The sequence below is a fragment of the Podarcis vaucheri genome (assembly GCF_965113315.1).
Source record: "Podarcis vaucheri genome assembly, chromosome: 1".
Lineage (NCBI taxonomy): Eukaryota > Metazoa > Chordata > Lepidosauria > Squamata > Lacertidae > Podarcis > Podarcis vaucheri.
This window is the reverse complement of record NC_138759.1, coordinates 105,214,735-105,235,683: the sequence shown is the minus strand read 5'-3', so window position 1 is coordinate 105,235,683 and position 20,949 is coordinate 105,214,735. Positions and strand designations below refer to the sequence as shown.

The 20,949-nt window shown below is 39.5% G+C and overlaps 1 protein-coding gene across 2 annotated transcripts in view; it reads right to left on the bottom strand.

The window, feature by feature from the left end:
* Window positions 1–1,429: 1,429 nt before the first annotated feature.
* Window positions 1,430–20,949, bottom strand: part of EPC2 (enhancer of polycomb homolog 2) — a 51,627-nt gene continuing 32,107 nt past the window's right edge. Inside the window, exons 4-14 of one of the 2 annotated variants that reach the window (XM_082198097.1) lie at window positions 16,947–17,153; window positions 15,602–15,750; window positions 15,168–15,297; window positions 13,886–14,077; window positions 13,309–13,398; window positions 11,988–12,133; window positions 11,532–11,875; window positions 6,785–6,921; window positions 4,318–4,474; window positions 3,505–3,838; window positions 1,430–2,689 (exon numbers count right to left, since the gene is read on the bottom strand). In XM_082198097.1, coding sequence (XP_082054223.1) covers window positions 2,617–2,689; window positions 3,505–3,838; window positions 4,318–4,474; window positions 6,785–6,921; window positions 11,532–11,875; window positions 11,988–12,133; window positions 13,309–13,398; window positions 13,886–14,077; window positions 15,168–15,297; window positions 15,602–15,750; window positions 16,947–17,153 — 1,959 coding nt within the window. In that variant the 3' untranslated portion in view covers window positions 1,430–2,616. The remainder of the gene's footprint in view (window positions 2,690–3,504; window positions 3,839–4,317; window positions 4,475–6,784; window positions 6,922–11,531; window positions 11,876–11,987; window positions 12,134–13,308; window positions 13,399–13,885; window positions 14,078–15,167; window positions 15,298–15,601; window positions 15,751–16,946; window positions 17,154–20,949) is intronic. The other variant, XM_082198098.1, reaches the window with a different exon arrangement.

Sequence of the window (20,949 nt, the reverse complement as noted above, 5' to 3'; positions counted from 1 at the left end):
CTGCAGTTGCGAAATAGAACGTATGATTTCAAAGTGATGCAAATCCTGCTACTAAACAGGATGGTTACCAGAAAAGCACCTTGAAGCTGGACTTAAGTGACATCATTTCTCCCTTTGCCCACAGAGTATTAACCAAAATTCCAGATGTATTTGAATTATTGGTTCTTTCTTTAACAGTGATTCTTCAGACTGATAAAATGAAGGAAAAGCAGACCTCAATATACCAGTTTTTCATGGCTTGAACAGTTAGATGTTCAGTTTTATTTGGAAGATATGAGGAGCCACGTTCAGTACTTCTGTAGGTTCTTCAGGACAATTTAACTGACTCCCTATATTTTTGCTAACAAACAATATCCTATACCCAATATCCAATATTTAGACTGGCTCAATAGTATGTATGGAGCCGTCAAGCATGGGTCACCTATTCATTAACTTCTTACCTTTTTTCACAACCAAATCTTAACAAAGCATGAGGAAGGATAACATATATGCTGAGAATTCTTCTGAGAAAAAGCCATTCAAATCCTTTTCTTTCCTTCTCTGCAATGTTTTAAAAACTCCAGGAGTTCATTCGTTGCCAAGAGGGGGAATGTCCTCTGGCTCTCCTCTACTTTTAGACAATCTGAAAACTCTGGTAGCAAAGAAGCAAAGAGGCTCAGTGCATTTTACTTTAGAACAGATAACGATTCTTTATATAATAACTGATGGAAGTATATTAATAACATGGTATACACACATGATTTATACTTTTTTAAAAAAAAAAGATGCACAACATAAAACCATGTAATATAATATAATAAAACCTAAAGGCAGCCTAATTCAGATGTCACTTGTTACTTTAAATATGTTCAGTCCCACTTCAAAAATATAAATTCGGAAACAATTAAAATTAGAGAAGCATTTTTTGTCGTTTTCTTTGCCACATACATAATTCGAGTAGTAAATTTCTATTTAGATGATTCTGCAAAAGCAGGTGCAGCATAAGTTACAGCTATGAGGTAGGGATTACTTGTGCAATATGCACTAATGTACATCGATACAAATGAAGGAAAACTTGCCCCTTTAAACAGATTCAAGCCCCAATGAAGAGATTGGCACATGCTGCCGTGTGCTGCCCACACAGTTCTGCACATGCCCAGTGTTTACCACAGTCTACCAAGTTGACTTTTACAGCACTATTTGTTCAATGATGTCTACACGGTACCAGTCCAATGTTGGGATTCACACGTGCAGCCTTGAGTCCTGGATGCAGAGATCCAGCTCCATGCAGCAACCTTCTGCACATGCACTCCATGATCCAGCCAGTCATGCGCCTCGAGAAGCTTCTATGTGTTGCTGGATGGAGGTGCAAGTGTACATGCTCAACCTCGGAATATGATATGCAAACTGTTCTCCGCATTGTGAAATAAATACGTATGCAAGGTGCCCATGTTTTGATATGTATTTTTATTTCCCTGCAGTTTTCACTTATCAAGAACAAGTAACAGGGAAAGTTGTCTGAACTAGTGCATAAACAAACATTCTGAAACACCACTACACGTATCTAATTTACAAGAACCGTATAAAAAAAGTCACTAAAACACTACACTACGAAGGTGTCCAACGCTTACAGTCAGACTTTTTCCAACCCGTTACTTGCCTTGTAGCCACAGGAAAACTCTCCAAAATTGAAAGACAATCTGCCACAACCCTCCCCCCTCCCCCATCACCTGGGATGGCTCGATATCTAGACATCCAATAATTATTGCAATGATATATAATGCAATACATACCTGGTAAAATATCATTTATGTGGTGTGTTACAGTTAAAAGCCGGTTAAATTATGCAGACTTCAGATAAAATATAATCAGTTGAAAATTTTCTTCATATCTGCACAGTTTAATATGTGCTAGATGCATAATTTTTTACTAGTCAGGTTTTCTGTGTAATTATTTTTTATAAACTGGTATTATAAATAGAAATATACATTCAAAATATATGGAAAAGTGGGTTACTACATTAAATTTGCATGTATCGATCCATCCCTTTCCCCTGCACAGTAATAGAAAATACTATTTTGCCTTGAACTTCATATTTGACAGTGAAATGCCACTAAAGTATTTACCAAAAAGTCCATCTAAAATTGTGAAACAAAATGAACCAAGTGAAAACTTTACATTTTCTTTAGAAAAAAATTACAAGAATTTTTCCTAGCTATGAATCTTTTAACTTTTTTTTTTTAGACACAAAGTTGGATTTATTTTTTACAAGATACAAAATGTAAACATGGCAAAATAAATAGTTAAAACAAGTGATGCAGGATCCCATTTCATGCTCATGATCCCATTAAAGAATTATTTTTAAATCCATTCAGTTGCAAATTCAAGTGCAAAAGCATGATGATGAATATCTACTATTCAAGTAACAGAAATAATATTGATGATACAAATAAACTATTTTACAAGGTAGTGATTTTCCCAATTTTACAAAATGTACATTATATATCGACTTAATATACGATATGATAGTCCATTTAGGTCCATTTTAATCCCCTGTGATCCACAGGGTGTTGTTTTGCATTCAGCTGGAATATAAATGACTACACCATTAGCACAGGCTGAGCCACTGCTTTGAGGTTATGTCACCTCCATTGCGACTGTCGTCTCTGCTATTCCATTCAACCCCAATCGTTCTGGTTCATGGTTCTCTCTGAAAATGTGTTTATAAAAGGAAAATAGTTAATTTCTCAATATTTGGCAAATTAATTATCCTAACTGTTTTTTTCCACATTTACTGTATAGATAAATAATAAACATAAACACAAATTAAATTAACTGAAAATCTTACTGTTTATTTTCCAGATTTTTAAAATAAAAAAACTTACCTATTGGATGTTATTTAAAGGTTCATCAAAGTTCTTTTTAGTTGAAATGAATCTTATCACATGAAAACTCACAGTACAATTCTGTCCAGGTTTACTCAGAAGTCACAGAAATAGGACTTATCAGAGATAAATGGACATAAGATCGCAGCCTCAATATTTTCACCAAGCAGTCTAAGTTTCTTCCACAGTAACATTTCCAAAAAAAAATATTCTTCTGATTATAGGCGATTATTTAACTGAAAATCAGGATTGTGGGTACATTCAGTTCCGGGAGCACACAATGTGAAACTGAAAACAGAATTCAGCTTACAGAAAACTACTGAAGGGGGAAATAAAAGGCACGAATGGTAATGTGTGGAATTTCAGATTTTTCCTGAAACTTCAGAAGGTGGAGTGTTGACTGAATAAACTTTACAGTCACTGGGGGTGGAGCTTCATAGCTCCCTGCACCTCCCCGTGACCATCAAAATCAAAACAAATTAGCTCAGAATATAATTAAAATTATATGTAGGATGTGATCTGGGAGCAATTCAATTTTATGTTAAAAATAAAAAACAGAGGTGGTCACATTAAAATCCTGATTTGAATCATTGTCTGTCTGTCTGTCAGCCTGTCTCTTTCTCTGTTTATATATACTCACCTTGCTATGCTGCTGATGGCGCTACTAGGAGTCACCTTTGGCACTCTGTCCATACTGGCAGCAACTGTGGCAAGTTTTAAGGCAGTTGGCGATGGTGCTGAAGTCCTTGTATTGATATGTACATTGACTGGAGAAACAACACTGACATTGTTGAGGTGCACTGCGTTGGTGAGACAAGAATTGTTCATGGGAAGCGTTTGAGGGCTGTTTGTGCACAATGCTGGGATTAAGTGGTTTGTGGTGGTGTGGCCAACTGTCCTTACAAGTTGTACAGTTGAGATCCCTGGGCTAGATGACAGAGCCATATTGGTGGAGTACAAAGTTTTTGACGTTGCTGTTCAAAACAAACACACAAACACACATATACAGTAAGATTTCCAGGAATAAACAATAACACGTTCAAGAAAATCAAGGTCATTGTGAAACTAATCTAGAACTAAACACCAGAACACTTTTGCTTAACCCTCCAAAGCCTGTAAAAATTTAAAATGATAAAGGAGGTTTAAGCTGAGGATAAGATCTGCCAAACTGCTTTGAAAGGGCTTGCACAGTTGAGTGCAGATAGTAAGAAGGATCAAAGCACTAGTGAACACACAGAGGCAGCCACTCACTTCTCTAAAGTGTGGCTGAAACAAAACACACAGTGAAAGTATGACCTTGTCCATTTGATAAAACAAATTTACTCTCAAATGAACAAATTCTCATTTATTTCCTAGGTTTGTTTCCAAACCATCATTTGATTTCACTAAAAATAAGCATCAAACAGTTTGTTGCAAATCTTACTTGATTGAAGAACAAAAAAGAAATCCATACCTGTGGGCTGAACAACACCATTTATATTGTGGCTGGCACTCTGTTCCTTTGTCACCTCACTGCGACTGGGAGCAGGTGCACTCACCACTGCAGATGCAGCAAAATGGGCGCTGGCCGAGTCAAGCGTTTTTGACATACAGTCAGAGGTGCTTGAGCCCTAGGGAATTTGCACAAAACAATTATTGTTAATTATGGACTAATAAGGAGATGCTGGTGCATTAGCTCAGTGTGCGTCTCATAACAGGCAGAGAAAGTCAAAATATGATTCCAACTCAGTGTTATTACATTTCAATATCATACCCCAGAGTCAAGAGACCATAAATGAGTATCTTTGCCTTTCATCCACACCTCTATTAGCTCAAAATTTTGTTGATCCGTTCTGAAACTATAAAGAGTTCCTTTGGATGTCAACACCTCCACACCCCAAATAGTAGCAGTTCCTGCTACATCAGATACTGCTTGCCAAGAGCTACAGAAGACATTTGGTGGTGTGGTGGTTGTGGCTTCAATGATAATGTGCAGTGTTCTGCATGAGATTATTCTTAAGAATTCACAATTCCAAATAATTTTCAGCAGTAGTGTAATAATTTCCAAACAAAAAATATGGGTGGGCTTACTTATTTTGAGTGTATAATGTGAGTCACTTATTATTTAAGATATAAAAATGTTCTTAAAAACTCATTCACAGGAACAAAAAAATATGAGGGGTGAAATCAACTAAGCATTTCTTACTCCAATTTTTACTGATTTCAAATGATTCTGTTTGCTGAATCATATTTTAAAATAATCTGTTTCCTTTAAGTAGGTATTTCTGCTACCTAGACCTACAAGCAGAACAACAGTAAAGTTGACCCATACTTTTGATATAGGCAGCCATCATGACATTGGCAGAACTTTTTTTTGTTTTGTCGTCTACATATGTGACTGTCCAGTTCAAACAATACATTTGTCTGTGTGTATATGTGAATGTACCGTATTTTTCGCTCTATAACACGCACCTGACCATAACACGCACATCGTTTTTAGAGGAGGAAAACAAGGGAAAAAATATTCTGAATGAAACAGTGGACGTATCATTTTTGTGCTTCATGCTGTGGCCACAGACATGTGATCTGATGGTGAATTTGGGGTGACCCAATGCAAAAATCCTGAGAATCCCTGTGGATCCATGCTTTGTACCACTTTTTTGCACCATTGCAGCCCCAGGCAACAGTGGGTGCGTGATTTGGGGGGGGGGGCAGGCTGTAGCCATGGACATGCTGTGTGCTCTGATGGTGAATTTGGGGTGACCCAATGCAAAGATCCTGAGGATCTATGTGGATCCATGCTTTGTAACCACATTTTAAGTGGGGAGGGAAGGAAAAACACAGAAGGCTAAGAATGCAGGAGAGGGCTATAACGTGAGGAAAGGAAGGCAAAAGTTCCCACCCACCCACCCACCCAAGCCAGCCAGCGCTCTCTCTCTCTCTCCCTCCCTCCCATCTGCATGTTTTCCGGCTGCCTGATATTTATTTTTTTTAATTGCCTTGACAGAAGAAAGCATTTTAACTGCATTAAGAACTATTTAGCAGCGAAACCTAAGCTTTGCCATCCCTTAAGAGGTACACAACACTGTAATCTTCCAGATCGCATGAATTTACAGGCAAAACACTGTTTAAGGATTTCATCCTTTTAAATGGAAGAAAGCATATTTGAATGCTGTGTGTCCCCAAAAACAAAAAGCAGGAAGTCAAATCAGAATTTTAAACTGAACCTGTAATCTCTCTCCCTTCACAAACATTGTTCCCTCCGGAGCACAGAGAGGAATTAGAGGGACGCTCTGCTTTCCTCTCTACTTGCCTGGAGGGGAGGGGCTTTCCCTGCTCTTTGTTCCGTTTCAGCAAACACAGCAACGAAACAGAGCGGGAGGGCAGTAAGACCCTGAAGCAGAATGCAGGAAAGCTGCCACTTCCTCTTCTTGCCTGGAGGGGAGGGGCTTTCCCTGCTCTTTGTTCCGTTCAGCAATTGTGAAGCCCGATTTGATTTTTGCCTCATTTTTCGGCTCCAGGGACCACACATTCGCTCCATAACACGCACAGACATTTCCCCTTCCTTTTCAGGAGAAAAAATCTGCGTGTTATAGAGCGAAAAATACGGTATACCTAGAGCAGGGATAACCAACTGGGTGCCCTCCAGAAGTTGTTGGACTCCAGTTCCCATCAGCCCCAGCCCCATGACAGATTCCAACAGCATCTTTGGCTATCCCTGACCCAGAGAAAGGTCAGTTCAGGGATGACAGGGATGACAATATGGACAAAAAGTGCAGCGTGAACCAGTTTTAAAGGAAACAGCTCAATTCCCTTTGGGGGTGGGTAGTTTCATTCTCTCTCTCTCTCTCTCTCTCTCTCTCTCTCTCTGATCAGGGATAACTGCTGTTAGAATCAGGTTTATAATAGAAGAAAAACATTTTCCAGAAAAAGAATATTACCTGTGCTTTTGGATGCGTCTGTTGGGAGGAATGCTGAGACTGCTGTTTCTGCTGAAGCTGAGCAAGTTGCTGTCTTTGCATTTGAACTAACTGCTGTTGATGTGTTTGAAATTGTTCTTCTGTAATACCCCCTGTTACTGCAGAAAAGGAGGAGATTATGCTTAAATTTCCTCAAAGAATCTGGCAGAACACAATTCTCATAGCAAACTTTAAAGAATATGAAAACAGGACAAAAAGCAACAGATTTATACAAATCAGTTAAGCAATGTACAGAAGCTTCAGTAAATGCTTTTAATCTTGTGCTGTTTATTGGTTTCTGTTTTGTCTGATGACTACCTGCTGGATCACAACAGTGAACAGTGATTTATAGTATCTAAATATAGATGCTATGGAAGAATTCCTTGTCTAATGAAAACCTTTGAAAATGTGTTATGATTTGAGGTAAGTTACTTAATACAGTGGTGCCTCGCAAGACGAAATTAATTCGTTCCGCAAGTTTTTTCTTCTTGCGAGTTTTTCGTCTTGCGAAGCACGGTTTCCCATAGGAATGCATTGAAAATCAATTAATGCGTTCCTAGGGAAACCGCCTTCAGACCAGGTCCGGGGACAGTCTGTCCCCCGACCTCTTCTGAAGGCTGGGGGGGGGACAAGGGCTTTTCTTCCCACTGTCAGCCTTCAGAAGGCCCTTCTTCCCACCTCCCGCCCCGCAAGCTCCGGGGACAGGAGGGCTTTGCTGCCGACCGCCAGCATTTTAAAAGCCCCTGCTGTCCCGGGCGGGAGCGAAGCGTTCACTGCCGACCCCCAGCATTTTAAAATCTCCCCAGGACAGCTTCGCTCCCGCCCGCCAGCATTTTAAGATTGCCCGGGGCAGCGGAGACTTCTCTGCTGTCCCGGGGAGATTTTAAAATGCTGGGGGTCGGCAGCGAACGCTTCGCTCCCGCCCGCCAGCATTTTAAGATCGCCCGGGGCAGCGGAGAAGTCTCCGCTGTCCTGGGAAGGCAGGCGGGGGGGGAGCAAAGACTTTTGCCCCCCGCCAGCCTGCAGAAGAGGTCCAGGACCTCTTCTGAAGGCCGGCTGTGGGCGAAAGTCTTTGCTCCCGACCGCCAGCAATTTAAAACAGGTCCCCGGAGATTTCCCCATGGGCTTTCGTCTTGCGAAGCGCCTCCAAAACAGAAAACCCTTTCGTCTTGCGGGTTTCCGTCTTGTGAGGCATTCGTCTTGCGGGGTACCACTGTATTTAAAATGCCACCAGAAAGGAACTCCTTTCACAGGTACTGCAAATAATTTCTCAAGTGGTCCTCAATTAACAGGTTCTGTAATATTCCAAGGATCAATGAGTTTCCTGAGCAAATGTTCCCTTTTCCTTGGAATGTTAAGAATGACTTGTCTCTGTGTTTGGAAAACTCGAAGTATCTTGCTAGAAGTGACTTACTAATGAAGCGAATCACTGCTCAATGAAGGCTAGCAAAATGATGGGTAGGGCTGTTTCAGGTTGACAGATTCCCATGACGAAAGGGAAAAGGCAGTTACTACACAGGTATTACCGTATTTTTCGCCCTATAGGACGCACTTTTTCCCCTCCAAAAATGAAGGGGAAATGTGTGTGCGTCCTATGGGGCAAATGCAGGCTTTCGCTGAAGCCTGGAGAGCGAGAGCGGTAGGTGCGCACCGACCCCTCTCGCTCTCCAGGCTTCGGGGACCTCTCTGCAAGCAGCGGGAGCGCTCCCGCTGCTTGGGGAGAGTTGCCTGCATGCCGAAGCCTGCGCGCGCTGAGATCAGCACGTCCAGGCTTCGCGGACCTCTCCGCAAGCAGCGGGAACACTCCCGCTGCTTGGAGAGAGTTGCCGGCATCCCGAAGCCTGCGCGCGCTGAGATCAGCGCGTCCAGGCTTCGCAGACCTCTCCGCAAGCAGCGGGAACTCTCCCACTGTTTGGGGAGAGTTGCCGGCATCCCGAAGCCTGCACGCGCTGATCTCAAGGAGTTGAGGAGAGGGGAAAACAGGTTTTATTAAATGCCTCCTATATACTCAAGTGGTTATGGACTAGGTTAAATTGATGCCAACAAATGGACACGCAAAAAGCAGAAGTTGTAGGGAATTTTTCAAGTATTTCAGCCCAATTATGGTTTTGACTTGTACTTGGGAATGGAATGCTACTTGAGCTCTTCAGTGTAAGCTTCAAGTGTTTGGCATTTAGCACCAGAACCTGTCTCTTATGGTTGAATAAAAGATTTGATGTGCCTAAGCATTTCATGTGCCTCTGCATACAGCTGCAAAAAAGGTATCATGTGCCTAAGCACCAGAACCAAAACACTTTTCACCCCAGCTTCACTGAAATAGATTCTTCTGACCATATTTATTTTGGAAACGTTCTATTAAGGAGAACAATAGATTACTGTTGTTTTTTTACTGAAGAGTAATGCAGTTGAACCACATTCGGCTTCCACGCATATGCTCTCAACCTTTAAAAGGATGATTTTTGACTCGAACTCAAATCTGATACACAAAGAACTGGTGCAGCGCAGCTGTGATCATGAGCAGTTGTGATCATGACCGTGAGCTTTGCCAATCCCACTGGCAGGAGCCCACTGGGGAGACTTAAGTAAGCTATCACTCTTTCAGTCTCAGTACCCAGCCTATAATATGGGGATAGTAATTCTGGACTATATTAAGGCCTGCAGGGATTATTGCAACATTCTCTTTGAAGCATCCATCTAATTTATGAAAAGAGTTAGATAACTAATAATTATAGAAATCAATATTCTTATGCCAAGAGTACTTTCTCTTGCTGATGTAAAACTTGTTTTTGAAAGTGTGAATCATTTTGTAGTGCAATCCTTGGCAATGACTGTTTTGCTCTCAAAGGGTACAGATATTATTTGTCTACTATGTACAATCACTTTAATTTGACAATTGACCTGTTAATGACAGTACTGCTACAGCTGGTTCCATTTTCAGCAAATTTTAGTGGAGAGGTTAACAGGAATATGGGGTCGGAGTTCTACAAAAAACCCCAAAAACTAAGATACTAAAGTGTGTGTCTTCATCACTCCGGTATACATATATGAATCAGTTCTGAGATCAGTTGCTGCTAGCATGTTAAACAAGCACACAATTTTTGCTTATACCACTTACAGAAGGTATTGAGAAGAGATAGGAAGTAACTGTTAAGAATCAAGATCCTTAAGATATTACCCAATTACTGGGATAAAGTGCCTATTGTTGCTGCCTCAGAGTAAGCCAGGGCAATATGTATAACATGAGTTCCTGGAAAAGCTTTAGGGACTCCCCCTTCTCCACTTTAACTGAAGCTACTTAAGACCTATGAGAAGCAGGCCATCAGGAAGTTCATTATAACAGTTTCTGAAGAGACTGCCCAAGACAACTTGGTTCTTTCTTTCTTTCTTTCTTTCCTATTTTGATTTGTTGTATGAACATTTGCAATGCCATGGTAAAATCACACATTCCATGCGGTAAGCCACTGCAAATTAACAGATTTCTAGTCAGTAATTATGGCCACAGAGTGATTTGCCGTATTTTTCGCTCCAAAGGATGCACCCGATCATAAGATGAACCTAGTTTTAGAGGGGGAGAACAAGAAAAAAAAATTCTCTCCCTCTCTGCGCAGCGCCCCTTCAGCAAAGCAGAGCCCCTTCCATTTCTCCTCCTGCTTCACTGAAGGGGTGCTGCACAGAGAGGGAAAGCTGCGCAACACCTCTCCAGCGAAGCGAAGCCAGGAGAGCAAGAGGGATCAGTGCACACCGACCCCTCTCGCTCTCCAAGCTTCAGCGGAAGCAACACGAAGGCTCTGGAGGCTTCGCATTGCTTTCACTGAAGCCATGGAGCCTGCATTCGCTCCATAAGACACACACACATTTCCCCTTAATTTTTGGAGTGGGAAAAGTGCGTCTTATAGAGTGAAAAATACGGTAATAATGGCCTCGACCACCATGAAAAAGCTAATGTTGCTCAAAGGAGGTGTGCATAAATTGTACAGCATTGTGCACGTACTGTTATCAATACTAATAAGCAAGGGCAACTCCTAAGTCCCACACAAAGAATAAAGAATTATGCCGAACACTTCTTTAAAATCCAGCAATGCAAAGTTTGGTCCATGGGAAATGTAGCGTATGAAGGTCAATTCACTTATTATCATTGCGTGTGTGTGTGTGTGTGTGTGTGTATGTTACAAGGTGGCTTTCGTGTTGCATTAAGGATCAATGTGCTACTTGTGCTGTAACTGCTGAAAATAGTGAATCAGTTTTCACGATGCAAAAATAAAAATAATGGACTTTATAAATTTCTTGTAATTTCTTCTGTTATGTAGCCTGATCTTTTTTATACGTGTCACCAAAGCTTACTCACGACTAAGTGTGCAGCCTTAGTGCTAGCAATATAAGCAAGTCATATGTTAGTCCTCTGTTTAAATCCATTACACCAAATATTAGTAAATGATCTATGTGGGTGGGGTGTGTAATCTCAGGGACAAGATGGCTGAACTACGTAAGACTTGCAGTGTCCAGGACAGCATTCATTGCCCTGCATGGCTCTTTACACATCCACTGTATGAAGGAATAAAATATCTGTACAAAAGTATGTAACACACACACACTGTGATTCTATTTTATTGCAGTGACATCTCTCTCTTCCCACCCCCAATACACATACTATTTTCTCTTCTAGAATCCTCAGCCAGGTCCAAGGTGATAAATATGCATTTAAAGTTCAACATTGCAAATCTCTGCCTACCTGATATGCCATTCTTGCTGGTGTTCAATAAAGCTACAGATGGTGCAGAAACTCTTTTATTATTCACAGCCTGCCCTGGTTTCCTTGAGGTACATTCTTCACTATCACTGTCCTGTATGTTTAGTAGCCGTGGTTGGAAACACTGCAGTCGACACGATCTGATATTGCTTAGTATTTCAGAAAGGGAAAGTCTATTTTCACAATGTTTATTGGAAGCATTGGTCCGTGAAAAATTAGAAGAAAAGTCTACATTTTGGGAAGAGCTTGAGCAACTGTTTAGCATATCTGGGTCAATCTGTTTCAGGACAGGATCATGTTCTGTGGATATCCGGTCCATCAACACCCTGTTTTAAAAGAAGAAGAAAAGAAAATATCAATATACATTTGAGTTTTGCTTCCATGAAAAGGGAAGAAAATAGTATGTTATTTTACCAACAAAATTAGCAATTATCTTACCTTCCACCCCTGCCAACTCGTCTTCTTGCAAATCCTATACATCTTCTTGGAACTGTAAGTGTTGTAAGGCAATGCCTATACCTTAGCTTATCCAATTCTGCCAGTTCTGAATTCTCATGAGAATAATTAGTTTGGTCCAAATGAGCCTGCAGAAGACAAGACAAGAATAATTTTGCTTTCATTCTTGGGAAAGGGAAAATGAAACTTGAATAGAACTATTTACGTAAAGGTCCTGACATTATTTTGGCTGCAAAAAGCAGAACACTTTCATAAAACAATTTTCTCATTTTAATTATTGCTCTCTATTGCTTTTGATGCTTTTATACTGCTATACACTACCCTGATGAGGGGAAGGTATATAAATACTTTTACAAATATGAATAGAATAAACAAACATCATACAATGTATGTGAAAGGGTGAGACAATTGCTAAGAGGACACAAACATTAGGTGTACAAGTAACAGGATTAGATTTGCAGGGTTCAAGCTACTGTGTAATATATTTTGATGGAATGTAGTCCGCTATACTTAAACTAGTGCATTCCTGACACTATTAGTTTTTTTTAATCCCTTCAAATTCCCTTCACTGTGATCTCATATGCCCCAACCTCCTTCCCCTGAAGTTTAAGTGTTAGTGTATGTGTGTGTGTGTGTGTGTGTCTCTCATGTCCTATTTCTCTTTCTCTCTCTCTCTTTATCCACACATACACACACACACACACACACACAGAGAGAGAGAGAGAGAGAGAGAGAGAGAGAAATAGGACATGAAATCCCAAAATTGAAAAATCAAAACAGAAAAAGCATAAAAGAGTAAAACCAACAACAGAATAACAGTATTCCGAAGGATCAAACAAGTATTACGATTTAGTCCGCAAAGCCTGGGGAAATAAAAAGGCCTCCACCAAGCACCAAAGACTGTAACAAAGGCCTTGAGTGAGCCTCGTTGGGAAAGGCATTCCACAACTGGAGTGTCACCACTGAAAGGGCCCTCTAGTTAGTAGCCACCAGCCTCACCTCTTTTGGCAGCCCTACCCTTTCAAGCATACTGAAATAGTTCAAGTGAAGCTAGCAGTTCTGTGTGTGCCCCAATTTCCTCAAGGTATATCCCTTCCTGTACATTTGACAGCCTTGACTGGATACACTGTAGCTGGCATAATCTGATATTGCTTTGTATTTTAGGAAGATCAAGTCTGTTTTTAAACAGCCAAGGTGGACAAGAGAGAAAAAAGAGGAAGGCTGAAGTATGTCCCTTTTAACCAAACATCTGTCTTCTGCATTAATCAATTAGATAGGTCTTAACAGCAGCAAGAATCCTTACAGCATAATACTGGCATCCTGCCCTCCTTCTGAATGCACTTGCTCCATCAGGATCATTTTCTTCTTCTGGCTCAGACACCGGTGAGGGTACCTAGGGGGCCAAAGCAGTTTGATTTAAAAACACGCTATTATGCCAATTTATTATAACTGACAAGTACTCCGTTTGCTCAGTTTTAGCAGTTCATTTATTGGAAACTTAATAAAATAAAATAAATTCCCATCAGCCACCATCTTAGGAACAGTGAAGCAAGTTTTGTGAACTTGAGGGTCTGTATAATTGTTTTTCTCCATTAGTCCCCCATATCCCACAAAGACTATGTTTAAGAACTGTTCTTGAGAGCCTGGGAGATGCGAGCTGCCCAAACACAAAAAGGGCATCAGGCTCATCTAAGCCCTTTGTAGAAGCCTAAACAGCCCTTTGGATCCCAGTGCCTGTGGCATGACATTCCAACAGAAACCTATGGTGAAAGGGCAACATTAAAAAAATAAAAAATAAAAAATTAAAGTGACAATTATTTCTATTTTACACAACTTTTTCCTTTTCTCTCTGTCACTATAACTTAGTTGACATATATTACCTGTGGAAATTCATCTTCATCTGAACTGTGGAAGTCATACTGTTTGATATCACTTTTACTGATCACAGGCAAAGGCTCAGTAGTGGGTTGCTGAGGATTTATTACACTCTCAGTTTTAGGCTTCTTTGGATACTTCTTCTTTTGACGGACAACATCAGACACTTCCTCTTTTAGAGATGAGTGGTGAGCATGCTGTTGTATACAATAAATTTTGGACAACCCCCCGTTTGTTAATAATTATTCTTATTTCATTAAACAGTCTATATCCACCACCACCCGTCTAATCTCATTATGGTTCAGCTTTGCACATGAACAGGTTGCCTAAAGAATAAAGTTTCTATAACTCTGAACAAGTATTTTTTTACAAAATTTTACAAAATTTAATATTCAACAACTTGCACATATAATATTCAGTATCCTTTACTGTGTTCTGCATTAACTTTTAAAAGTACTCAGTAATTTTCTAAAAAGCTGATGTCTTGCACACTTTTTCCTGCTCAAAGTTTGTTACTTTGTGGCAACAGAGGACAAGGCAAGTATGAACCAAACTGAACAGTGATAGGTGCCTACAATGTAATAACCACTAGATGTCATCAAAGTTAAATACAAGAGAGAAATGTTTTAATGAAATATGTTCTTTTTGATTTAAAATATTTGAAAAGGTTTAGTTCTTTTCTAAAAAGTACCATCTAAATATATGTACTGCAAATAAGCCAATTCTAAAATCTCAGCGAGCATGAGTCTCTATGAAATAATTGCAACTGTTACCATTACAATGATTCGAAGACAGTGCTGGAAGATTATTTCTCTAATATGAAGCAAATTTTTAAAAAAATGTGTCTGGATAAATTAGCTAAAGTTAACTGCCCAAAAACTTTAATCTGCAGTTATCTCTTGTAAGAGGACTAAGGGAAGAAGCAATTTTTATGTTCTTGACCTCTGTAACCTGAAAGCATTCTAAAATGCAGCAATGCCTCCACCAAATGGCTTCATATACAACTAGAAATATAGCCCTTTCTAATTAGTTGCATAAACCAAGAGGCACAGCAAACCTTCTCAGCTCCTGTGCTATTGATTTTTGAACTGCTAAAATGAAAAAAAGATATACAGCTGGCTGTGTACATCAGTTATTGCTATCTGTACATACAGCTTAAGATAGATTTTTATTTCTGCTTTTTTCTGACATTATAGAAAATAATTATTACTACATATACATCACACTTTCCACATTACAAAGAGGACAATGTATCCAGTGAAATTAATGGTGATGCAAGTCATTTACCTTAGCTTTACATTCTTGAACCTTGTGATGATTTCCATTATGAAGAGCTGCTGGAGTGTTCATCTCTTTTTCAGTTGTATTAAGTTTGACTTCGTTAAGTATTTCACCTCCATAATCACCCAAATGGTATCTTAACAAAAAAGAAAAATAATTATTGCTAATCATTAATGAACTACTTTAACTATGTGAAGTGCTTTAAAATATTTTGTCTTTATTTATTGTCACAGGAACCCTGCAAGGCATGACATCATTGCTTCCTATTTACAAACTCAGAACAGAGGATATGTTTGATATATAGGACAGAACACCCCGTGTGCCAAGTGAAACATTCCACCAAACATACTATATTCGCTAATCACGGCACTTCTACTAAAACATATTATTTTATGGAATTCAAGTGGAACCTGTTTAACAAGAATGGATGAAAAAATTACCTTTTCTCCACAACTTCCAATGTCAAATGTAACAACTCTCGTTTTGTTTTCTCTCGTCTCTTAATCATCTCTAAAATTGTTATGGCTCTACTAAACTCCCTTCTTAATTTCAGCATTTTCTCATAAGAGGCTTCATCATTCTTTCGGTTCTGTTGGGGGAAAAATATTAATAGTAAAAAGCATGTATGGAAGATGTAGTCGTACCGAGTTTAAATAATTGCACTTTATATTGAATCACTGACATTTAAGGTTGGGTCCAAATTATGTTCAGGTAGCATTCTGCTTCCACAACAGTCATCCAGAACAAGGTAAACTTCACCTCCCCAGTCAGAAACATCCACAGAACCTATGCCTTGCCTGAATTGAGTCCATGACTTTAGGCACTTGGTTCAAGACTTCTACTGCCTTACCCAAGTTAGATGAAAAGGAATTAAGCCAAATGTCAGCAATGCCCTGGTGACATCTCAGGCCAAATTTCCAAATGGTTTTCCTTAGCAATATCATATAGAAGTTAAATAGCACAGGGAATGATACAGACAGTGATAGTCCATAATATAATTGCCATGGCACAGAGCGGTTCCCCAGCATCACCTTCTGGAAGGAATCTGCCAAGCAGGAACAGAAACACCTGACCACAGTGGTTCTCAATATCTAGTTCAGCCAGTGAATCTCAAAGGACACTAGTCCATGTCCCTGAACGGTCCAAGAAAATTAGCATGGTCATACTTCTCCATCCTTCTTCCAGCAAATGTCATCCCATAGGGTAATTAAGGCAGTTTCAGTTCCAAGCTGGAACTGGCCTGAAGCCAAATTGGGATGACTCTTAAATAGTGTCATCTAAAACTGAAAAGCCACTATTTGCTCAAGCTACTTCCTTAAAAAGGAAACATTTACAACTGGCCTATAGGATATTTATTTATTTCCAAAATGCAAAAACAAACAACAGAAATAAGATACAGAGACCCAGGCATCTGAAATCCAAGAAAATGAGACTGAATCATACTAAATAATGGACTGCAGAAAGTGACAAGTGAAGGCAAACTAAAGTCTTGAACCAAAAATTGGAAATTAGAATCCACTTTGAAGGCACACTGAATTCATGGCAGCTACAGTACTCCAAAAATTAGAATGAGAATGTGGTTAGTCCCATGATCTTTATTTTCTTAATATTCCAGCTAATATTACTTAAAAACTTTCTTACTATCATCTTGATTTTGAGTTAGGTAAACAGATTTTAGCGGACAATGCAACATTTTCACCTTTTGTCCTTAATAAGATGAAGAATTTGTGACATTTAACCTTTGGAAAATAGCAGTTTGGAAAACTGCAGAACTGAGAGAGTTACCTTTCTTGTCTGCATTTTCTCTGTTCTCCTCCGAAAAGCCACGTATGGATCATTGTTGGTGGAGCCATCTCTTTTTTCTTGCTTGATTTGGGGGATGAGGGAAGGCCCTCTGCAGTTCTTACGTTTTCTTACCCAGTAGTCATAGACAGCCTTAATAAGGTAATCATCCTCATTTAGCAGCAACTTAGCTTCCTGAAGTGTTACAAGCTGGAAAAGATATAAAGACATTGTTGTGTAACACAAGGAATTATTTTAAAAGTTGTTATTAACAATAATCCAGGATGAAAATTTTGAAGAGGAAATGTAACACACAATCCTCTACAGTGTATTAGCTATTAGAACTTTGGTTTCTTCATGCAATTAGTACTGCAAGGTGTGAAGAGAGCAATGTGGTATGACTTTACAGCTTCAAAAAAAAAAAAAAAAAAAGACCCGTTGCACAAAAATTAGACATCAGACATTTTATGACAAAATACTTCTTTAATACTACTAATTATTCATCAGTGTCTGAAATGCAGTATCTGTATCATTTACTTCCTCTCTAGCAGCAGTCAGTTATTTTGACTGCAGGTGCACATTATATTTCCATACTGTCAATACAGCAATAGAAACTAGGAGGTTCCTTCAGGTGATTTGGGTTGATCAAAATCAGAATATTTTGTACCTCAACAAGCATATCTTGCTAAGCGATAAAGGACTAAAATGATGCCTACAGTTGTGTCAAAATAAATCTATAAAATAAATAAATAAATTTCTCTTCTTCTTGCCATTTCCATATCTGGACCCTGGCAAACCTACCAATTTCTCTGAAGAATGGAGTTGTTCCAGGGAATACAGATCTGGACCACCCCTGATCTACACTGGAATTGTCTGAGTTCTGCCTACACTCCATGAGTGAATGGTCTCTCCATTCCAAGCAACAAAACAAATAAGCTAATGAGTTCTATTAGGTATTTAAAAAGATCTACATATTTTATTCACTCAGCCCTTAGGAGTACCCAATGAAAACAAGTTTTTATTCAACTAAAGGAGGAAAAGCAAACTGGAAAATGTCAGTTCATCTTTACATAGATAAAATTATTGAACTTTAGTGCTGTGGAATCTAGGCTGTTAAGCCTTTTTCCTTGCCACAAAATGACTATAAGGATAGGAATAATTAGATTTTGGCGGGATTGAGGTATAAAACTAAAGAACTATGGTAAAAGGGATATTTTTTCATAAAGAAGAATGAGAACAGCTCACAGCCGCAGGAAATAAGAGTTTTCAGAAAGCCTTCTCTTGTAGTCAAAATGAGGATATCAACACCCAGCGGCCCTATTCTAACTAAAAGTAGTCACACTTATCTCCCATTAAAATTAATGGGGCTTAAGTTAGCTGTAACTACTTTGCCTCACAGACTTTAATGGGACTTGAGTGCAACTAACTTTTGCTGGATTGAGACAAGTACTTTAGAGAAACATGATGATGCTTCAGACCACATTACCCTGCAATTCTGAGTCTTTAAAAAAAGCTACCCTATAGGTCCCAAAATACTGATTTCTGATGCACTGTGATGTACTATAGACATTCCTAAGTGCTCCTAAGAGCTGCACATTGTAATCCCAGGTGTTTCCAGAAATACATATGTTTGGAAAAGTAAGAGTTTGACATTCTGGGACTACTTCTGTTAAGTTTCCTCCTCTGAAAACATTCTAAGACAGTGATTCCCAATTGGGAGTCCATGGACCCTTGGGGGTTCGCGTAACTCACTCAGGGGGTCCTTAGTACCATTCACATTACAAAAATTTCCAAATAATTTCCTCCCCAAAATTAGAGGATCCATGGCTTGGCTTTTGAAAAACATGGGGTCCATAGGGTAAAGGTAAAGGGACCCCTGACCATTAGGTCCAGTCGTGACCGACTCTGGGGTTGCGGTGCTCATTTGCTTTATTGGCTGAGGGAGCTGGCGTACAGCTTCCAGGTCATGTGGCCAGCATGACGAAGCCGCTTCTGGCAAACCAGAGCAGCGCATGGAAACACCGTTTACCTTCCCGCCTACTTGCACTTTGACGTGCTTTTGAACTGCTAGGTTGGCAGGAGCAGGGATCGAGCAACGGGAGCTCACCCCTTCGTGGGGATTCGAACCGCTGACCTTCTGATCGGCAAGTCCTAGGCTCTGTGGTTTAATCCACAATGCCACCCGCGTCCCCATGGGGTCCATAGTACTTAGCTAATTGGGAACCACTGCTTTTTAAGATATTGGCTGTGTTCACAAATAATGCTAAACCATGGCTTGCCCACTCCACCCTTCCCTCTATTCCTCCTATTTAGTGGGGTGAGGACTTCTGTGGAGATTAGTTTCATTTTCAATGAATGTTGGCTTGTTGTGTCATATGAACCAGGAATTAAGTCTCATGGTTTGCAGTTTACCTTACATTAAAAATTGCTCGAGTTTACTGTAAGTTTGTTTGTTAAGCTGTTGCATACACAGGCACAGTTTGCACTCTTAAAAGCTGCAACACTTTAAAAGTAACTTTTTATGGGGTGGCAGGATGAACTGGTTCTTAAATTCTGTCAAGGTTCATTGGATTCAGGCACATCTGATAACAACGCTAATTATAACAATATCAAGGATTTTATAAAAATCTTTTATTTCACTTTTTGAGATTTTGAGAATAGTAACTGGATACCCAGACATCAACTAAACAGAACAACCTCTCCATTATGCTTATATGCCTGAAAATGTAAAGCTACTTTTGACACAGGTTACACATTTGTTCTATATATTTGAGCTCAAGACATTTGAGCTCTATTGTTCTTTGTTTGCACAAACAACTATTTCTTTGAAATGAAAACTGATCACTTAATGAAGTTAACTACTTCATTGGAAGACCTTGCTTTTCAGCCAATAATGATTTAATAGCACCTACACAGAAACTATTACTATCAGGTACCTTTCCTATATGAAACGTACCATATTTTTCTGTTTATAAGAAGCCCCTATTTTGGGGGACTCCAAATTAAGAAAACACCCCTCAGCACTACCAATGTATAAGATGAGCCCCAATTTTAAACCTAATTTTTTGGTTAAAAAGCCTAGTCTTACACACGGAAAAATACTGTATTTCTTGGGCAACTTTCCAGTTCCCCATGTTCAAATGCTTATTCTGGGATCCTGCACATGCTCTGCTGGATTAGGTTTAATGCCATCCAGTGCCTGAGAATGGAAGACTGAACTTTTGACAGTGTCAAAATGAACCAATATTCAGCACAAATCTATTAAGTTATTCCATGCTCTTTCACAGCCTTATTTTCTTCACACAAAAAACCAATGATCAATTAACTATCATTATTTGGACAGTACCTGAAGTTTAAACTAGTTGCTATCTTATTTACACTTTAGAAGATGACAGTATATGATTTCTATGGCCAAGTCCCCCCTTCCAGAAGAAAAGTGATCCTAGCATCAATTATGACACAGTCTGCTCTATAATGAGGGGCCCTATGAAGTACTATTTAACCAGCCAATTGAACTACAGTAGAACCTTGGTTCGTTCCGGAAGTCTGTTTGACTTCCAAAACGTTCAAAAACCAAGGTGGGGCTTCCCATTGGCTGCAGGCACCCCAGAAACCGCATTGGACGTCCAGCTTCTAAAAAATGTTCGAAAACCGGAACACTTACTCCCGGGTTTATGGCATTTGGGAGCAAAAATGTTCGAGTACCAAGGCGTTAAGAGAACCAAGGTTCCACTTCACATGACACAACAAAGAAAATTTCCCAGTTCCAGGTTATGAATAGAAAGTCTTCAAAAATCTCTGGTTTTTGATGGCTCTAACCACAGCATTTGTCTAAACTGTTAAGGTTCATATGACAGAATAGCAGTTAGTGCTTCAAGAAGATGTAAAATCTTGTTATTACACTCATTCACCAGGCATTTCTAAAACTATTGTTGGAACCACAGAAGAATACACAAATATAGAATGATTCCTCAAAGTATAGATAAAACTTTAATTCAACTTTGAA